Source organism: Tribolium madens, unplaced genomic scaffold (assembly GCF_015345945.1).
Source record: "Tribolium madens isolate multiple individuals breed KSU strain unplaced genomic scaffold, Tmad_KSU_1.1 Scaffold_3;HRSCAF=73;Tcas5.2_LG2, whole genome shotgun sequence".
In the NCBI taxonomy this organism is placed as follows: domain Eukaryota; kingdom Metazoa; phylum Arthropoda; class Insecta; order Coleoptera; family Tenebrionidae; genus Tribolium; species Tribolium madens.
The window spans coordinates 5,637,225-5,652,887 of record NW_025401006.1 but is presented as its reverse complement, the minus strand read 5'-3'; the positions used below and the strand labels follow the sequence as shown (position 1 = coordinate 5,652,887).

At 33.1% G+C, this 15,663-nt stretch overlaps 3 protein-coding genes across 4 annotated transcripts in view; all 3 read right to left on the bottom strand.

The window, feature by feature from the left end:
* LOC123008178 (monocarboxylate transporter 12-like) overlaps nucleotides 1–8,987 on the bottom strand; it is a 67,307-nt gene extending 58,320 nt beyond the window's left edge. The window contains exons 1-3 of one of the 2 annotated variants that reach the window (XM_044403838.1): nucleotides 8,847–8,987; nucleotides 1,438–1,932; nucleotides 77–457 (exon numbers count right to left, since the gene is read on the bottom strand). In XM_044403838.1, coding sequence (XP_044259773.1) covers nucleotides 77–457; nucleotides 1,438–1,738 — 682 coding nt within the window. In that variant the 5' untranslated portion in view covers nucleotides 1,739–1,932; nucleotides 8,847–8,987. Of the gene's footprint in view, nucleotides 1–76; nucleotides 458–1,437; nucleotides 1,933–4,300; nucleotides 4,431–8,846 lie in introns of those variants that run through there. The other variant, XM_044403837.1, reaches the window with a different exon arrangement.
* Nucleotides 8,988–12,280: 3,293 nt separating this feature from the next.
* Nucleotides 12,281–13,343, bottom strand: LOC123007773 (trypsin alpha-3-like). Its single transcript, XM_044403211.1, has 6 exons — nucleotides 13,314–13,343; nucleotides 13,184–13,269; nucleotides 12,897–13,136; nucleotides 12,741–12,851; nucleotides 12,548–12,694; nucleotides 12,281–12,496 (listed from the first exon to the last, which is right to left on the bottom strand). Exons 1-6 carry the CDS (start codon nucleotides 13,336–13,338, stop codon nucleotides 12,287–12,289), a joined length of 819 nt encoding a protein of 272 aa, XP_044259146.1. The 5' UTR covers nucleotides 13,339–13,343; the 3' UTR covers nucleotides 12,281–12,286.
* Nucleotides 13,344–13,567: 224 nt separating this feature from the next.
* Nucleotides 13,568–14,797, bottom strand: LOC123007346 (trypsin alpha-3-like). The gene is made up of 6 exons (XM_044402593.1): nucleotides 14,755–14,797; nucleotides 14,602–14,693; nucleotides 14,298–14,546; nucleotides 14,145–14,252; nucleotides 13,950–14,096; nucleotides 13,568–13,893 (listed from the first exon to the last, which is right to left on the bottom strand). Exons 1-6 carry the CDS (start codon nucleotides 14,780–14,782, stop codon nucleotides 13,675–13,677), a joined length of 843 nt encoding a protein of 280 aa, XP_044258528.1. The 5' UTR covers nucleotides 14,783–14,797; the 3' UTR covers nucleotides 13,568–13,674.
* Nucleotides 14,798–15,663: the final 866 nt, after the last annotated feature.

Here is a 15,663-nt window from a genome sequence, read left to right as displayed (position 1 = left end):
TCTCTATCCACCTCAATCCGAATATTACTTTTTTCCTCGTCTGCGTTCCCAGCACTAAAATCCAAAAACGACTCACCTGCAAAGTGCACCGTCTCCACTTTGAACTTGTCTGCCCCCGGGAGAACCAGCTGCGAGCACGACAGTTGCACTCCATGGTTCAACACATGCACCAGCACTGAACACACCACCACCACCCAGCCCCAGCCGCCCTCCAGGTAGTAGTGTCTTCGCAGAGTGGTGGTTTTGCGGGCGTCTAAGGGCAGGTCAGGGGGCTCTTTGGGGGCCGGGTCGTGGATGGGACACCTGTTGGGTTTAGTCTCGGTGTAGATGAAGTCCCAGTTGTCCACTTTGATGCTGGGACGGCGGCCGAGGGCATAGAACTCGCCCTCGTTGAGGTTCTCCTCGATGCGGGTGAGGGCCAGGACATGGAATTTCTCCAAGGAGGGGTCGCATTTGCCTACGATGACATGGGAAAATGTATAAAGTGGGGAGTGGATGATGAATGGTGGAGATAATAAAAGTTTGAAGGTTGTGTAGGTAAACCTCCTACGCGAGTCTAGTTGTTTTTGCTAAATAAAGCGACTTTGCGTGGATGTGGACAAGGGAAAATAACTCTAGGAGGAGATTTAAACAGAAATTAACCAGGAGAAGGCTGGAATGGACTCGGGAGAAGCGTGGGTGTTACTATTGATTAACAAAACCGGTTTATTTTAGCAGTTTTGTGCAAGTAAACAAATTAATTAAAATACAAATTCATTTAACTCCAAAATTTTTGAACTTTAGTACATCCTTATTTGAATAATAGTTCTGAAACAACCTGTGGACAGTGAAATTGTGTCTTTTGTTATTTTTAAAGTAAAAAATGAATAAAAAACGCTTAAATTTGTCCAGTGTTAAAATCAACTCGTCCTCAATCTCCACGAATGCCCCTAAGTGCTCAATAATGCCCCATAAGAGAGTGATATGTCTTTAAGTGATATCGGATCAATAAGCGTATAAAAACATGATTTATCTACTTGGGTGAATATATTACTTCAGTTTTATTTTCTCGCATAATCTATTTTGAATCGGTCTTTTGATATATGTTTGTTAAAAAAAAGTTGAATACATTAAAATGTTTTGCAAACTTTTGGCATATTTGAAAATGTTCGTGACAAGTCAATTTGTTTGTTCAAGCGTATCATTTATTCGTCAAAGAACTATTCGTTTTTTGCCAATGACAGTATGAATCGTTAAAAAAGTCAAGGAGGAATATTCGCTCGATCTGGAGCTTTCACACATTTCGGGATGATTTATGTTTTGGAGTGAGATTTGAAACAAAAGGAATTATTGCTTAGATTATTAGTTTTGAGATAGATACTAAAACTGCGATAAAATAAAAGCAATATAAACTATTTCACTTTTCAAAGTCAATCAAAAAAATTAGTTTTGACCAACCTTGCTCGTCGTGGTGGTCCTCGAACTCGGTGTCTTGTTCCAAAATGGTGGAAACGGTGTCAGTCCTGACAGTTCTTGGCCCTGCCATTTTCAAGCTTTCTAGCTCATTTGTGGCCCCATTTTCCGAATTATGATTTTCCTCGACAAGCCCCGAATCTTCATGCCTCACATGAAAGTCCGGAGTTACTGCATTTACCGGATTTCTGGTGAGTGTACTATAGGTGCGTCCATGTGAGTCTACCCGGAGTTGTACCACGGCCAAAGTGCTCACTGGCCACGTTTTGCTGTGATTTAAAGTCATATCTTCGCGTCATGTTAGATTGCGTTTGATCGAGGGCCAATTTTTCATTTTAGATTTTTGTTTTATTTCGAGGTGGTAAGTGTGATGGATGGCTCAAAAGTTGCGCATTTCTATATGCTTAGAGAGTTTCATGTTTTACAGGATGTTTATTTTATACGGCAAAAAGTTGAGACGACGCTGGACGCTGCGATTATCTGAAATCAAGAGAGTACGACGCGATTTGAATATTAATTCAAACTTGTGTGTTTTTTCATCAATTTAATGACGGTATCGGAATTATTCCAAGTCATAATCACATATTCAACTTTGGGGAAACTTTAAGCCTTCATTGTGCTTAATTCTACGTCTTGTAGCTGAAGATGCATCAGTGGTTTTTGTCTCATTTAATTTATGCATGTTCTGCAAACTTTACTTCTTAATCCTCCTACACTAACTACAGCTCTTTGTTATAATCGGAGACGATAGCAGATCAACATCAGATCAGGTCTGATTGCAAGACAAAGCAAATTAATTGCTTATATACTGGGTGATCTAGTATTGTAAAATTTGCTTCTATCACCAAGATAAGTCTACAAAAAAAAAATTCTATTTTTATTGTTAATGCAAATGAACCAAGAAACCTCAAAAAATTAAGATTTTTTAAGCACAACTTTACACTAAATTAACTAAAACAAGTACAATTTTGTTCATCCTCTTAAAAGTGGAATTTCCTGATTATTTTGTTTTTGCTGGTTTTTGTTCTTTATTTTTCCTTTTATTCGTAATAATGGACAATTCTGATCATTTTCAAAACTTCAAAATCTATTTAATTAAATTGCTAGCATGATTTTGTTATTTACTTGTTAAAAACTTTTCCGAATCAATATTTTATTTCAACTAAAAACTACTTTTCATAATAATGTTCTGCAAACCCAAAATATTTAGAACATTTGAACAGATCTACTAATCATTTGTCTTATGAGCTGTTTGTGTTTAGAATATTAATTTAAGAATATTATACTACTCTGTAAAAAAGTATCGAAAATTTTCGATTTAAAGAGTTCACGTAGAACATATTTTAATAATTCTTGTCTGGTATATTGGTACAACCATACTCTCCTACCAAGCCAAATTTTACCGCTATAGCTCATGTGGTTTGTTTTAAATTTTACCATATCTTCTGGTTAAGTCAGACTTGGAATTTTTGTCATGGATTCCGCTACCGATCAGAAAATTCGCTTAAAATTTTGTGTTGCCAACGAAAAATTCGTGTTGTGAATCTCTGAAAATTTTGCAAAAACTTTTGGGAACTCATGCATGTCAAAAACACAAGCATATGAGTGGTACAAAATATTTCAATTGGACCAAAAAGAAGTCACCGACATTCCTCGTTCGCTGAACGGATCGTCAACAGAAAAAACAGAGGAAAATGTAAAGAAAATCAAAAGAAATGATGACTGTAAATCGTCACTTAAGTTTAAGAGTAATATTATTTAGCCGTTGTGAGATGTTTGTAAAAAGTATTTGCTGAAAAAGGCCAGATTTGACAACTATGGAATTTTGCACCATGTCAGTGCACCTGCACACACAGCGACCGTCCTGCACAAATTTTTGGCCAAAAATTCAAAAAATGTAATCAATCAGACACCGTATTCAGCTATCATGGCCCTATGTGACATTTTACCGTTTCTTAAACTTAAATTGCTTCACGAGGAAGGCGTTTTGACTACATAAAAGACATAAAACAAAATTCACAGAAATAACTGAAAGCCATACCTTCTTCTGTTTATGAGAAGAATTTTGATGATTAAGTTTAACGTTGGCATATGCGTGTCACTTCAGATAGAGTTTACTTTAAAGAAAATCAAATAAAAATTGATCAATAATAACGTAGTACTATTTTATTTAAAATTTCCCGGTACTTTTTGTACAGAAGGTATGTATGTATATTAATTTTAAGAACTTTAATTTAAACAAAGTTTGTACATTTTATTTTAAAACAACACTTTTTGCATTTTTTACTTCATCCCTAATTGTTAAAAATGTAATTTCTCAACTCTAAATTACTTAAAAAAAATTTAACTGAGAAAATCTTGCCTCTGAGACACAGAACTTCTTAAGTTCTCGTTGCTCTTCTTTAATTTTTCTTTCATAAAGTGGATAAACAATTTAATTTAAATTTACCATTTTACACACGACTGTGCTTAATCAACCTTTCATAGATATTAACGGCAAAATGTTAAATTCTCCAAAATACATTTAGTAGCCAAATTATTCAAAATTTGTTTTTCTTTTTCTTTATATTAATTAGATTGTTTGTTTTCGAGTGTTTTTCAAAGAGAGTATGATTTAATTCTACTCAATGTTTCTGAGCCTGTGTTTGTAATTTGTGTAATTTTTGCCTATTTGTGGCACTGGGTGTTAAAGTTGCACCGTTTTTTCGGCCATTAAAAAAGCCATCCAATTTAGCTAACTCCTTCTGTGTATGTAAATTCAACGATCAAACGTAAATGAAACACGTATAAAGCCGTAAAACCGTTTGGAATGTGTTTCTCGAAAAATAATTTCTTTGTATCGACTTACAGCAAGATCAATGAGACGTCAGTGTGGCCGATTTTAGCACTGCACTCACTATATTAATGTACCGTAAACAAATCGGTCCTCGATCCCTCTTCAGGGCCAATGACAATTTCCACTTGATCGTCCAGGATTAGTGATGGCACTGCTAACAAATTGCCAATTGATTTGCAACAATTTACTTTCTCTAGTTGCCTGCCTTGGAAAGATTTCGACTATGAGTTTATTGTGCTTGTGCAGAATACGTAAAGAAGCACGTGCTAAACATACTAACTTTGACAATTACATACTGATGAAATTCGACACTTAATGAAGACGTCGCATAACTTGGAAATTACTCCTTGGAGCAGATAGATTTAATGAAAAGTCACGAGGTGTGGCCAAATCTAATGGCAAAAGCTCACGGAGATTCTCCGATTTGCTAATTCCGTCCGAAATCATTGCGAAAAAACGGACCATTAATCAACCATCATTTAATTTAACAAATTGCAAAAGTGTAGGCGAGCCCGACTCAAAAGTAAACAGGATAATAAATGCGACAGCAATTAAAAAGCACTCGCGGACAAATCGAGACTTTTCTTGTTTCAGCGGAAAAGATAATTTTTATGAATATTGAGTTACAAACAACAACACTCAAAAAGACATGAATTTGGTGACAAGAGAAACTGCTGGAGAAGATTTAATCTAAATCGCTTCTTGAAACGACTTGTACTCGAGTTTTTGTCTTTAAAAAATATCACGTAGTTATTTTCGCAATCAAGCTAAATAAATATTTCCAGTGTTATTCAGGAAATTGAAAAGATACATTTGACTAGAGTGGTATTGATCCAATTTTTATTTACTTGCCTCTAAGTAGGTGGCAACCAACTGATATTAAATTATTTTAAAATATAGACTCTAAACCGTTATAAATTCGAGACTAAACGTCGCTGTAAATAACAGTTTCTCAAATATTTTCACATTTGAGTTAAAAATTTTGACAAATCATTAGCGAACAAAATAAATCTGTTGTAAAGCGCTAGTTACTGGTCTCTGGAGAAAATTTATGGTCTTTGCTCGATAAAGATTAATCGAAAAAGAGTCCTTGAACTCAAATCTTTGTAATTGTCAAATTTTCATGAATATTAATCCTCTGCGTATTGAAAATAATCTATTAATAGCGTTGCCCGATTTAGACAAAGGGGAAATTAATTGGCGCGTTTTATTTTCGTGAACGGGTCCTTGATAAGGGACTGTGAAAAATCTATCCCTCATTTATTTCCAAAGCCATTCGGTAAATAGATTCACGGATTTTGTCAACTTTAATAAATTGTTTGATCGATTAAATCTTCAAGAAACGATAAATGCGTTTTAACCAGATCGTATCGATACTTTCCGACAAATTCACCTCTCTTACCAACTTTCCTGCTCCACTTTTAGATAGTTTTAGTGCACAATTTTATTAAAAGGACGATAGTGTGCGAGAAAACTTGCCGTGAACTGTAATTTATAAATTGGACTTTGGCAAACTAATCATTAACTTTTGCAATTAAACATCGGACCGGTTTTTGCCACTTTCAAAGATTTGCATTAAGGTGAGATAAACGTCGAAAAAAATAACAAAAGAAATGGTTCGGGATTAATTAAATGCGCACTACTTTTCTGAAGAACAGATTATGTGCATTAAGGAAATGTTCGAATTAAACCAGAGTTAATCCTAGGTCATTACACCACTACTCCACTTGTTTGTGGCTAAGTTTTTCAAAAGCTGAGATAACATCTTTAATAAAGATTACTATGGCGCTATTTCGCTATTTTTCAAAAATATGGAACAAATAAATGGAATTGAGAGCGACTCCGCAAACAATGAAAACTATTAGCAATTGCAATGGAATTGTCATTGGTTCATAAAGTAATGTAAAATGTGTTCCAAATTGTTAAGGATCAAATGAATAGTGAATATTTGTTAAGTAATCAAAAATTTGAATGTTAATGTAAAAAATTAGATTTTGCCTTGTTTTTGGACTATAATACTAAGTGTGTTCCAAATTGCTGAGAATCAAATAAATAGTATATTTACTTGAGTAATGGCTAATTTTAGTGTCAAAACAAAAATTTCTTTGATTCAGTTAGTGTTATCACGAAAAACATTTTTATCCAATTCTTCCATAAATTTGAAACTCATACTACTCAATTCTAATTAATAACATTTATTAATAAAAAACTTCAATTTTTATATTTCCGTCACCGAAATTTTAAAATCTTATAAATAATTAAAAACTTAACTTTTATCGATTTTTCTTCCAAAATTATTAAAAATCTCTCTCTCTCAATTTAAAACTTGTGTTCAATTTTTATATAAAATAAGTAGATATGATAATTGTTACAAAAAATATAATATTAGTATGTATATAAAAATGCATATTTTAACTAAAAACATATCATAATAATTTTGTTGTTGCCTTTACAAAATCGGTAAATGTTCTAAATCGTTTCAAAATAAGGTTTTATAGTCAATAGCGTAAAAATCAGTTCGTAGAACAAAATATTTTACGCTTTCTAATAGCAAGTAATTTTTTTCTAAAAACAATAAAATTTTTTTCATTTTGAGAAAAAAATTGGGAGATACATGTTAGTCATTGTAAATCATCCTAAAAAAATGTTCTCTAAAGTCACATACAAATGTCGATTTTGAAAAGAAAATAATTGATTTTAAAAAGCAAATATTTGTAAAGGAAAAACATTTTATGGACATTTCAATATTTTTTCTTATTTAAAAATTGAGATAATGGAGAGGTTTGAATGGTGCGAAAGTGGCCCTTTCAGCGAAAAAAAGCGTGAATTAGGTGCTGAAACCTGTGATAATGGAGACTGTCATTGGAATAAGTCTCGGCATAACCAGCTTTTATGTAAGGATTCAAGCTTGGATGGAATAGATCAATGCACTCGAATAATGTTAGACTGCAAATTGTATAGAGAAGGGATGGTTTTGTACTTATAATTAATTAGTTCCGTAGGTATGTACAGTTATAGCTTGCCACGTTTAATATTTATGATTTATGAATTTGCAAGTTTATGTATGCGAGAAAAGGATCCGAAAACAGTTTTATGTCGGTTTGTGATGATTCTTTATTTCGGGCGTTTAAGTGTTTGCGTTTTCATAAATAAGTTTATCGACAATCATGTCGCGCCTTTTGGAATAAGATTTAATCGTTGCGGTATGAAAAATCTGAAAAGTTTGGCCTACACACTGCCAAACTTTCCAAGTTTCAAGCAGAACTTTTATTTGCTGAAAAGTAAATGAATCATTTTTTAACATATCACATAAAATTTATCGTTGTTCTTAACCCGAATGCATGTTAAATTTTGTTTGAAAATAACTTTTTGTTTCTTATATGGTCCGGAAGCAGGAAATAGTGAAACTTTTTGACCTAAATAAAAAAAATCCGGAGCAAATAGAGGATCAAATTCCGGTAATTTTAGCGTGGGTCACTATACATAATGTTGTAACTTGATGTTCCACTAGATAGTTTGAAAGGCTACAATTTCTGCTCAAACTCTGATAAATTGCTCTTGTTTATATAAAGCGTAAACATGGAACGTATCCGGGGGTAATTTTAGAGGCAAAAAAATTAATTTAAAAGTCACTCGAAGAAGCTTGAACGACTGAACTCAGATTTATGAGAGAAATAATATAAGTGTCGACTTCATTTTATTTCTGCGAGGCCAACAATTTAGACCTAAGGAAGTTATAAATATTTCCTAGTGAACTCGATCCAAAGCGAATACTTTTTTCTAATGATAAATCTGGAGCAATAAAAAAACTGATTAAAACGATATAAAGATCTTTGAAATTAGATGAAATAATGCAAAAATAAACTTGAGGCAGGTCATAAAATCGTCGACCAAGTGTAATAAAAGCAAACTTTTGCTCAGGAATTGTAATTACTTCCTTGTTAAGTTATTGGAGTTTGCCTTCTATAACTAAATAATTCACGAAATTTTCAGTTTTTGCGCATGATGGAAAGACCACTTTGTAAAGTTTTAAGTATGGTGTTAAATTAGTTTGAGGCTAAAAGTTTTGACTTTATTCTTATTAGTTTGATGTCGCCGTTTCGCCTTTAGTTATAGAACTTTTAATATCGTCTACAGTAGTAAACACAGTAAAACTGACTTATACATTCAATTAGAAATTCTCAGAGCAAAAAATTGATTTAGAGAAAATTTATTTTACGACCCGAAAGCACCCACATTCCTGACCCCTTCAGGAGCCTAAAATGGACTTAGAATAAATGGACCGGGTTGTTACACAAACGCCCGACTTAAAATTAAATTTTGAAAGTAGCTTGAAATTAAACAAACACAGTTTGTTACCAAATGAGAACTTTACGACGCTGGAAAATATCATTTTAACATCAATGGGGAAAATAAAACGTGGCTTTTATTGGCCAATTTGCTTCAAGTAGAATCGCGTCATAAAAATTATTCCGATAACGAGATCACTTGAATTTTTAACGCACAATTTAAACCGAGATCAATACCAGAAATACTACAAAGTGTTGAACAAACTTACCTCCAAGCGTTATTTTTAAAACTAGACGCGGTGTAAATATTTACGCTCGAAAATTCTTCCTCACTGCAAAGTCCATTAAAAGTTCCATCAAACATTTTATTTATTTATAAATTTTTGTCGCTAAAAAAATCAATCAAAGCATTGTGGAGATTATTTGGTCTCGCCTGTTGCGTGGAAATTCGCGACAAGTCGAGCTTTCCCAGTGCACGTTTGTCCGCGGATGCTGCGAAACTGAGCTTTCATAAAGCTCTTGCACTCCCACGTGGCCCCGACCGGCGCAACACAAAAACTTGAAACCCCACCCTGGCCACAGTCACATTGAATGAATGCAACTTGCATCTAATCCTGAGGAGCACTTTGATTGAATGCCACCCACAGCTTAATTAGCGCACCCACGCCAAAGCTCCAGCTTTACGGTGCTTTTTACTTCTTTCACCGTTTAATAAAACTTTCGAGACAAGTTTTGCTTCCGTCTTACGGAGGCGCGACATTACCTTTTAATTTATTCGCGAAATTGAGATCCGCAAAAAGGAAATTTGGAATTTTTTGGTTTTTCCTGCTCAACGAGAAATGAAAACTTTGCAGATACTAAAAAAATCAGTGACTGTTTTTGTAGGAAACATCTGGTAGACAAGTTTTTATGAATAAGCTTTTTTAGAAAGATTGCTTAAAGGATTAGTTTTTATCAAAAAAATTTACAATTTTGACGCCTTCGAAACGATTTAGCGCTTTTACAATTCTTAAGCTTATAAGTTATAAGCTTTTTCAAAACGTTTGAAACTTTAGTTTTTAGTTTTAATATGTTTGTAAGTTTTTTATTTAGTTTTTTTTACGTTTCTAGACAATAGGTAACTGCAAGTTTTTACGGTTTTGAGCTTTTTCTAACTTGTAACCATAAAATGATTTATAACAATTTCAAAACCCAAAATCTTTTGAAAAGAAATCTGTTTGTCTTATATACTATGTTTCATAAAATTAATAAAGCAATATGTTTTAAGCTTGAAGCTTTTTAAAATTATTATTTTTTTTATGTTTGCTAAATTCAATTAAGTATAAAGCCTCTGGTAGCTAAAATTTTACTAATTTTTATAAATAAACTTTTTAAAAATTTTTTTAAAAGCTTTTGGGAATGTTAGATTTTTCAAATTTTAAGTTTTTACTAAAAAATGTTTAAACCTTTAGATTTAGAGTTTTGAGCATTTTATGATTTAATAGGAAGTAATTTAAAATGTTTTCAAATTAGGTAACTAAAAGATCTTATGCTTTATTTTTCTACAGACTTCTATTTTGCGAAAAATCAGTCAAACAATGACAGTCAACACAAAACTGTTTTTTGTGCTTGAGATAAAGACAATTTAAAACTTTTTGATTTTTGAACTGCAGAAAATGACTGAAAGCTTTTAAAATTGTAAGATTTCCCAAGTTCCAATATTTATGCCTGTGTTTTTCGTTTATAATTGTTGCTATAAGCGTCCAAAATGAAGCTTTTTGCCGATCCCTAACCAAGACAAGTCGACATTGAGTGCGTCTGTTCGATCGGAAGCTGCACTGGTCAAAGCTCGTTATTCGCATCAAAATAACATTAAAGACGAATTGTTATTTCAGGAAGCAACTTTCCAAGGATAATTACCAACTTCCTTGCACGCATTTCCTATAAAAAAATCGAAAACCATTCGATTTATTCGGAGCATGAACAAATTGCTGTGAGTTATTCCCTGAGCTAAGAACTAATAAAAATTCGTTAGTGTCGTCCCTGGGTGATTTTTTCCCACTTAGTGACTAAATTTAAAAAGATAATTTTACAATTAAGTGATGTCGCGAGGTGAATACTGATGGTGTACCATTATGGCTGAGTTTCCGGCAGCGGTGTCACAATGGCTACATTCTACGCTAGTTTTACATAAAACTAACTGACCTAGTTTTTTCAGTTTCAATGGACTGAAATTATTGCCGTTCTTTACTATCCTTGTTCAATTTATTTTTATTTCAGAGGATTTCCGAGAAAGAATTGTTATAGAATAATTAGTTGTTGGATTGTATTTGCCTCAATTGGAACCAAATGAAAACGAAGCTTTACTTGTTTTCATAAAAAAAAATTAATATTTGGAAAATTAGTTTGTGGTTTCAGCGCTGCGCAAATTTATTGTTTATTTCAAATGAGGACACTCAGGAAAGAATGAAAGCTCTAAATCAACTTAACGCAATTAAACGAGAGCAATCTCGTATGGCTCACAATTATTTAACACATTTCATACTCTGTGGTTTGATTAAAATTAACGGTTCCAGACATTTAAATTTTATGTATTTAGTTTATGAATGCACTAAATTTTTTATTTAAATTTTGCCCGGCGCATCCACCATTTTACGAACAATCAATTAAGAAGGCAATTGAAAGTTGTCTTTAAAGTTTCCTTTAAAACCCGCTTGATATCTTGGTGTCCTATTGTAAGTAAGTTGCTGAAGTCGCAAATCTCCCCCCACGCCCCTTATAAGTCAGCCCTCGCCGTCCGAACGTAAACAGAGTAGTTATAACTGCATACAAGTCAATAAAAGTACATCCTCCTTTGTTATTATAAGTTTTATCGTGTAATCTCGTAAATTTCGTATTTTAACTTTGTCCAATGACAATAACGGTCCCAAAGTCGCTTCAAAATTAAATGTAGTGTCCCACCGTAACTCATCGGATCTACTTTAGAGAGTTATCTTGTTTTGACAAACTCTTAACACATCGATCCAATTTACTTTCAGCAGTCGAAAAACCTTATCGATATTAAATATATTTTCGGGAGAGCAACGAGCTTGCATAAGCTCACACAATGCACCGTATATCTTGCAAAATCCAGCACCGAAAGCGCATTACTCGCTCCCAACATCCATCGCAAAAAGATTCCGCTGCATATGTCTTTGCAGACTTTCCGGAAATAAAGTGACGGAAGTGTTGGCGGTGAACTTTACGGGATTTAATGGCGGGAGATAGTCGCCAATAAAACGACATTTTTCGCGCAAATGTTACTCTATATGAGACGTTTTCACCGGTTTGATGTAAAACAATTCGTCATTATCGATTTAAACGTCGATAATTTCACAATAAGTGTGCAATTTATCACCACCCTGCGCCACGTCACTAACTCGGAGGTAAAATCACAAATATAACCGGTTGTGTTTTGAACTTGTAATTCATTATATTTTGGAAAATAAGTGAAAGGGCTTGACCTAGTAAAGAGCTCTAATGAATGCTGCTTTCGCCGGCTTTTTGTTGCTTTGGCAGTGATAAATTGATTATGAATCCTGGAAAGGGTAAAAAGGGAAATTGTTTAAGCACAAATGATGTCTTATTTGTAAATTACTACGTAAAAATTTAACAAAAAAAAGGCAAAAGTGTATTTTCAAGCCAATCAAAAAAATGTTGAACGATTTCAGAAAAGTAAGCACCAAAATATTTACACATTTATTAATGTTACAAAATAAGTCACGAGACAAAAAGTCGCTAATTTTAAAGACGTCGAAGACGACGTGTAATTTTTCAGCCAATCGGAATATTTCGCCACTTCAACGTAAACTCCGGGAAAATTTTCATAACCGCATCCTATGCCATAAGAAACAACTCCTGTTAGCTTATTCTGGCAGACAAAAGGGCCACCAGAATCTCCCTAAAATCGTTATGCAAAATCACAACAAAAAATACAAAACCATAATTATACCTGGCAAGAATCCTTCTCAAGAGCCCCTGCACAAATCGACTTATTATTCACATGGATATTTTGAGCACCGTAAAACTCATAACACGCCGCCCAGTCAATAACAGGAACACTCACATATAAAAGTTTTGAGCTCATTTGCTTAGAACCCTAAAAAACGCATGCATTTTTTTGTAAAAGTTGCATTCCAGCTTACAGAAAATGTTGTTCCCCAGCCTGACGCAATACAGTCACCACTGGTCACGTGCTCTTTATTTAATTCAATTGGTGATACAGTTTCAGTCCAATTTTCGAAAGGTTCAGTCAACTAATTAAAAAAAAATAAAATTAGGCTTCACAACTTGAGAAATACCTCAAATATGGCCAAATCATTGTCAAGAGTGTCCATGTTAAATTCTTCATGAATGTGAATTGCTTTCACACTTTTAACAATTTGTCGATCCGTTAAATTCAAATTACCAACAACCACCTCGACATCAGAAGGTAGCATTTCTTGTTCCCTGTAGTAACAGCAATGCCCAGCTGTTAGAATGTATTTTTTGTCAATTATTGTTCCTCCACAGTAAGGGCCACCATAATACAAAAGAAGTGCCTGTAGTAAAATTTAATTGAGGTAATCAACAATTGAGTAGTACTTACCTGATAGGCGAATTGAGACCTATCTTTGACTTCAGTCCCTCCAACAATTTTAACATCTCTTTGAGCACTCAAAGAAAAAAGGGTACCTAAATTTAAAATGTAATTTTAATTAAATTATTAAATTACTCACAAAGTAGAAGCGTTGAGAGGAACATAGTGATTAGGCTTTATTGACTTGTTAGATAGTTTATATAGGTAGGTATATATCTAAAAATTTTATCTGTTCGCTTCCTTGTAAAGCAATAAATCAGGGATTATCTTTAATGAAAACTGCTAAAAACTAAATTGCTCTTGCATCACTGGTTACTCACGAATTACTGCAATGATCACTTAATATTTTTTGAAAAAAGGAAAATGGCAATAAACATACAATAAAAAAATTTCAAAAATTGATATTTAACTTTATTATTGCCTTCACAAATAAAATTGTGTTATTTTATTATGAAACACTACTATTACAAAACATTTACAGGTTTCTACAAACTTTATCGTCACAAATTAACAAAAACTCCAAAAAATAGCATTATAAATAATGCTAAATTGATTTCATCTTTTGGGCTTGTTGATCTTGTTTTTTGCTTTTCGATCCATTTTGTGTATTTGGCCACTTCTGTGTAAACTCCAGGTATATATTGAATCCCACAGGATATGCCATACGAAACAATTCCTGTTAATTGTCCAGAGCACACTAAAGGTCCCCCCGAGTCTCCCTAAGTTAGTTATTCAAAGTAACAAACAAAAAATAAATAATTTCAAAAATATGTACTTGACACGAATCCTTTGTATTTCCTCCAGCACAAACTTCATTTTCTCCTAATTCTACTCTCCACCTTTTTAAAATAGTCTTGCATAAGCTCCATTCAACTATAGGTACATCAGCGTAAAGTAACTTTGAATTCATTAAGTTCGACCCCTGCTAAAAGAAGTAATTACTGTGCAAATAAAATAAGAACATTTTTACGACAAATGTGGTTCCCCATCCTGATACGTTACAATTGCCAGAACTTAAGTGGTCTATTGTTAAGTTTATAGCCTGAATGTCTTTCGAAAATTCGAGATTATCTACAAGCTATAAAAATATTAAAAGCGTAAAGTTATATCTAGTGAAAAATACTCGTATCACAGCTATGTCGTTTGTTATTGCACTCAAATTAAATCCTTCGTGAATAAAAATATTTTGGACTTTTTTGACACAAAGCTTATCATACGAGTATAAATCCAAATTTCCTATAACAACTGTCATTTCTGATGGTTTCACTATTAGGCCTTCCTCGGGATTGCAGCAATGAGCAGCAGTTAAAATGTGTTTTTTGTCAATTATTGTCCCTCCACAATAAGGTGCGTTTTTGTAGAGAAGCAAAGCCTGGAAATAATAGATGACATTACCGTGGTTGATAATTGATAAAGATTTTGCAAACCTGATAAGCAAAATCCGATCTATTTTTAACCTCATATCCACCGATGATTTTAGTATCGTAAAGGAAGCAAGTTATATTGTCAAATACAAATACTAAAACCAGAAAAATATGAATATAGTACTCCTAATATTTTCTTAATATCCTATTACTTACATAATATAAGCGTGGTTACGAAAAGCATGACAGGTTGGTAACACAATTATGACATTTATAATCTTATCAATATCGAGTTCGATTATTTGTAAAGTTTTTCCATGTATTCCATATTTAATATGTAGATATGTTCATCATTTAAATGTGACTTATTTTTTAATCCTAAATTTTTTCTCCCAAAAAAAAAAGAAATTTACGTTATAAGTCTTGTTAGTCTAATATTACAATTTGAATAAGATATTTAAGGACAAGGCGACAAAGGAGCCGAATCCTGAAAATCAAAATCAGAGAGAGATATATCGTAATAAATTTTTCCTACGATCCTAGCAGAAAGTAAGTTTTTTCACCCTAGCCTGTCAAAACTACAATAAACATATACAGGGTGCATCATGTATATAAAGACCCTAACCGATATTCAAACGTAACCCAAAATACATTCTCAGATACTACTAACCACACTAAGGTTCTGTTTGAAATTTTTCAAAGATATCAACATAGATACCTTGATAAAGTTCGTTTTTTTTTCCTTAATGCGTGTGAAAAAATTAATAATTCGAAAGACGTCCAAATCGCTATCTCTATTCAACATTTGTAAACAACCTTGTTGCTCTCTTGCTACGTATTTGCGTAAGGTCGGTCACGCTATTTATCTCGCTTTAACAAATGCTATTAAAGTAACGCACAGCTAGTGACGTACGTCAAAAGTGTGTTACCATCACATAGGTCATTTGAAATTTAATTATAAGTGGGAAAACTGTTTTGAGGCTAATATTTATACCTTTTATATCATCGTAATAATTGTAATTGTAATTGTAATTCAATTCAATTCAATTCAATTCAATTCAATTCAATTCAATTCAATTCAATTCAATTCAATTCAATTCAATTCAATTCAATTCAATTCAATTC

Coding starts and splice junctions, on each gene's coding strand:
- LOC123007773 (XM_044403211.1), bottom strand. CDS start 13,338: ATGTTCCTCTCAACGCTTCTACTTT. Junction 12,852..12,896: donor ATGATTTGGCCATATTTGAG/GTATTTCTCAAG, acceptor TTTTTTAATTAG/TTGACTGAACCTTTCGAAAA. Junction 12,695..12,740: donor GCTGGGGAACAACATTTTCT/GTAAGCTGGAAT, acceptor TGCGTTTTTTAG/GGTTCTAAGCAAATGAGCTC.
- LOC123007346 (XM_044402593.1), bottom strand. CDS start 14,782: ATGCTTTTCGTAACCACGCTTATATTAT. Junction 14,097..14,144: donor GATGGGGAACCACATTTGTC/GTAAAAATGTTC, acceptor TTCTTTTAGCAG/GGGTCGAACTTAATGAATTC. Junction 13,894..13,949: donor ATACAAAGGATTCGTGTCAA/GTACATATTTTT, acceptor TAACTAACTTAG/GGAGACTCGGGGGGACCTTT.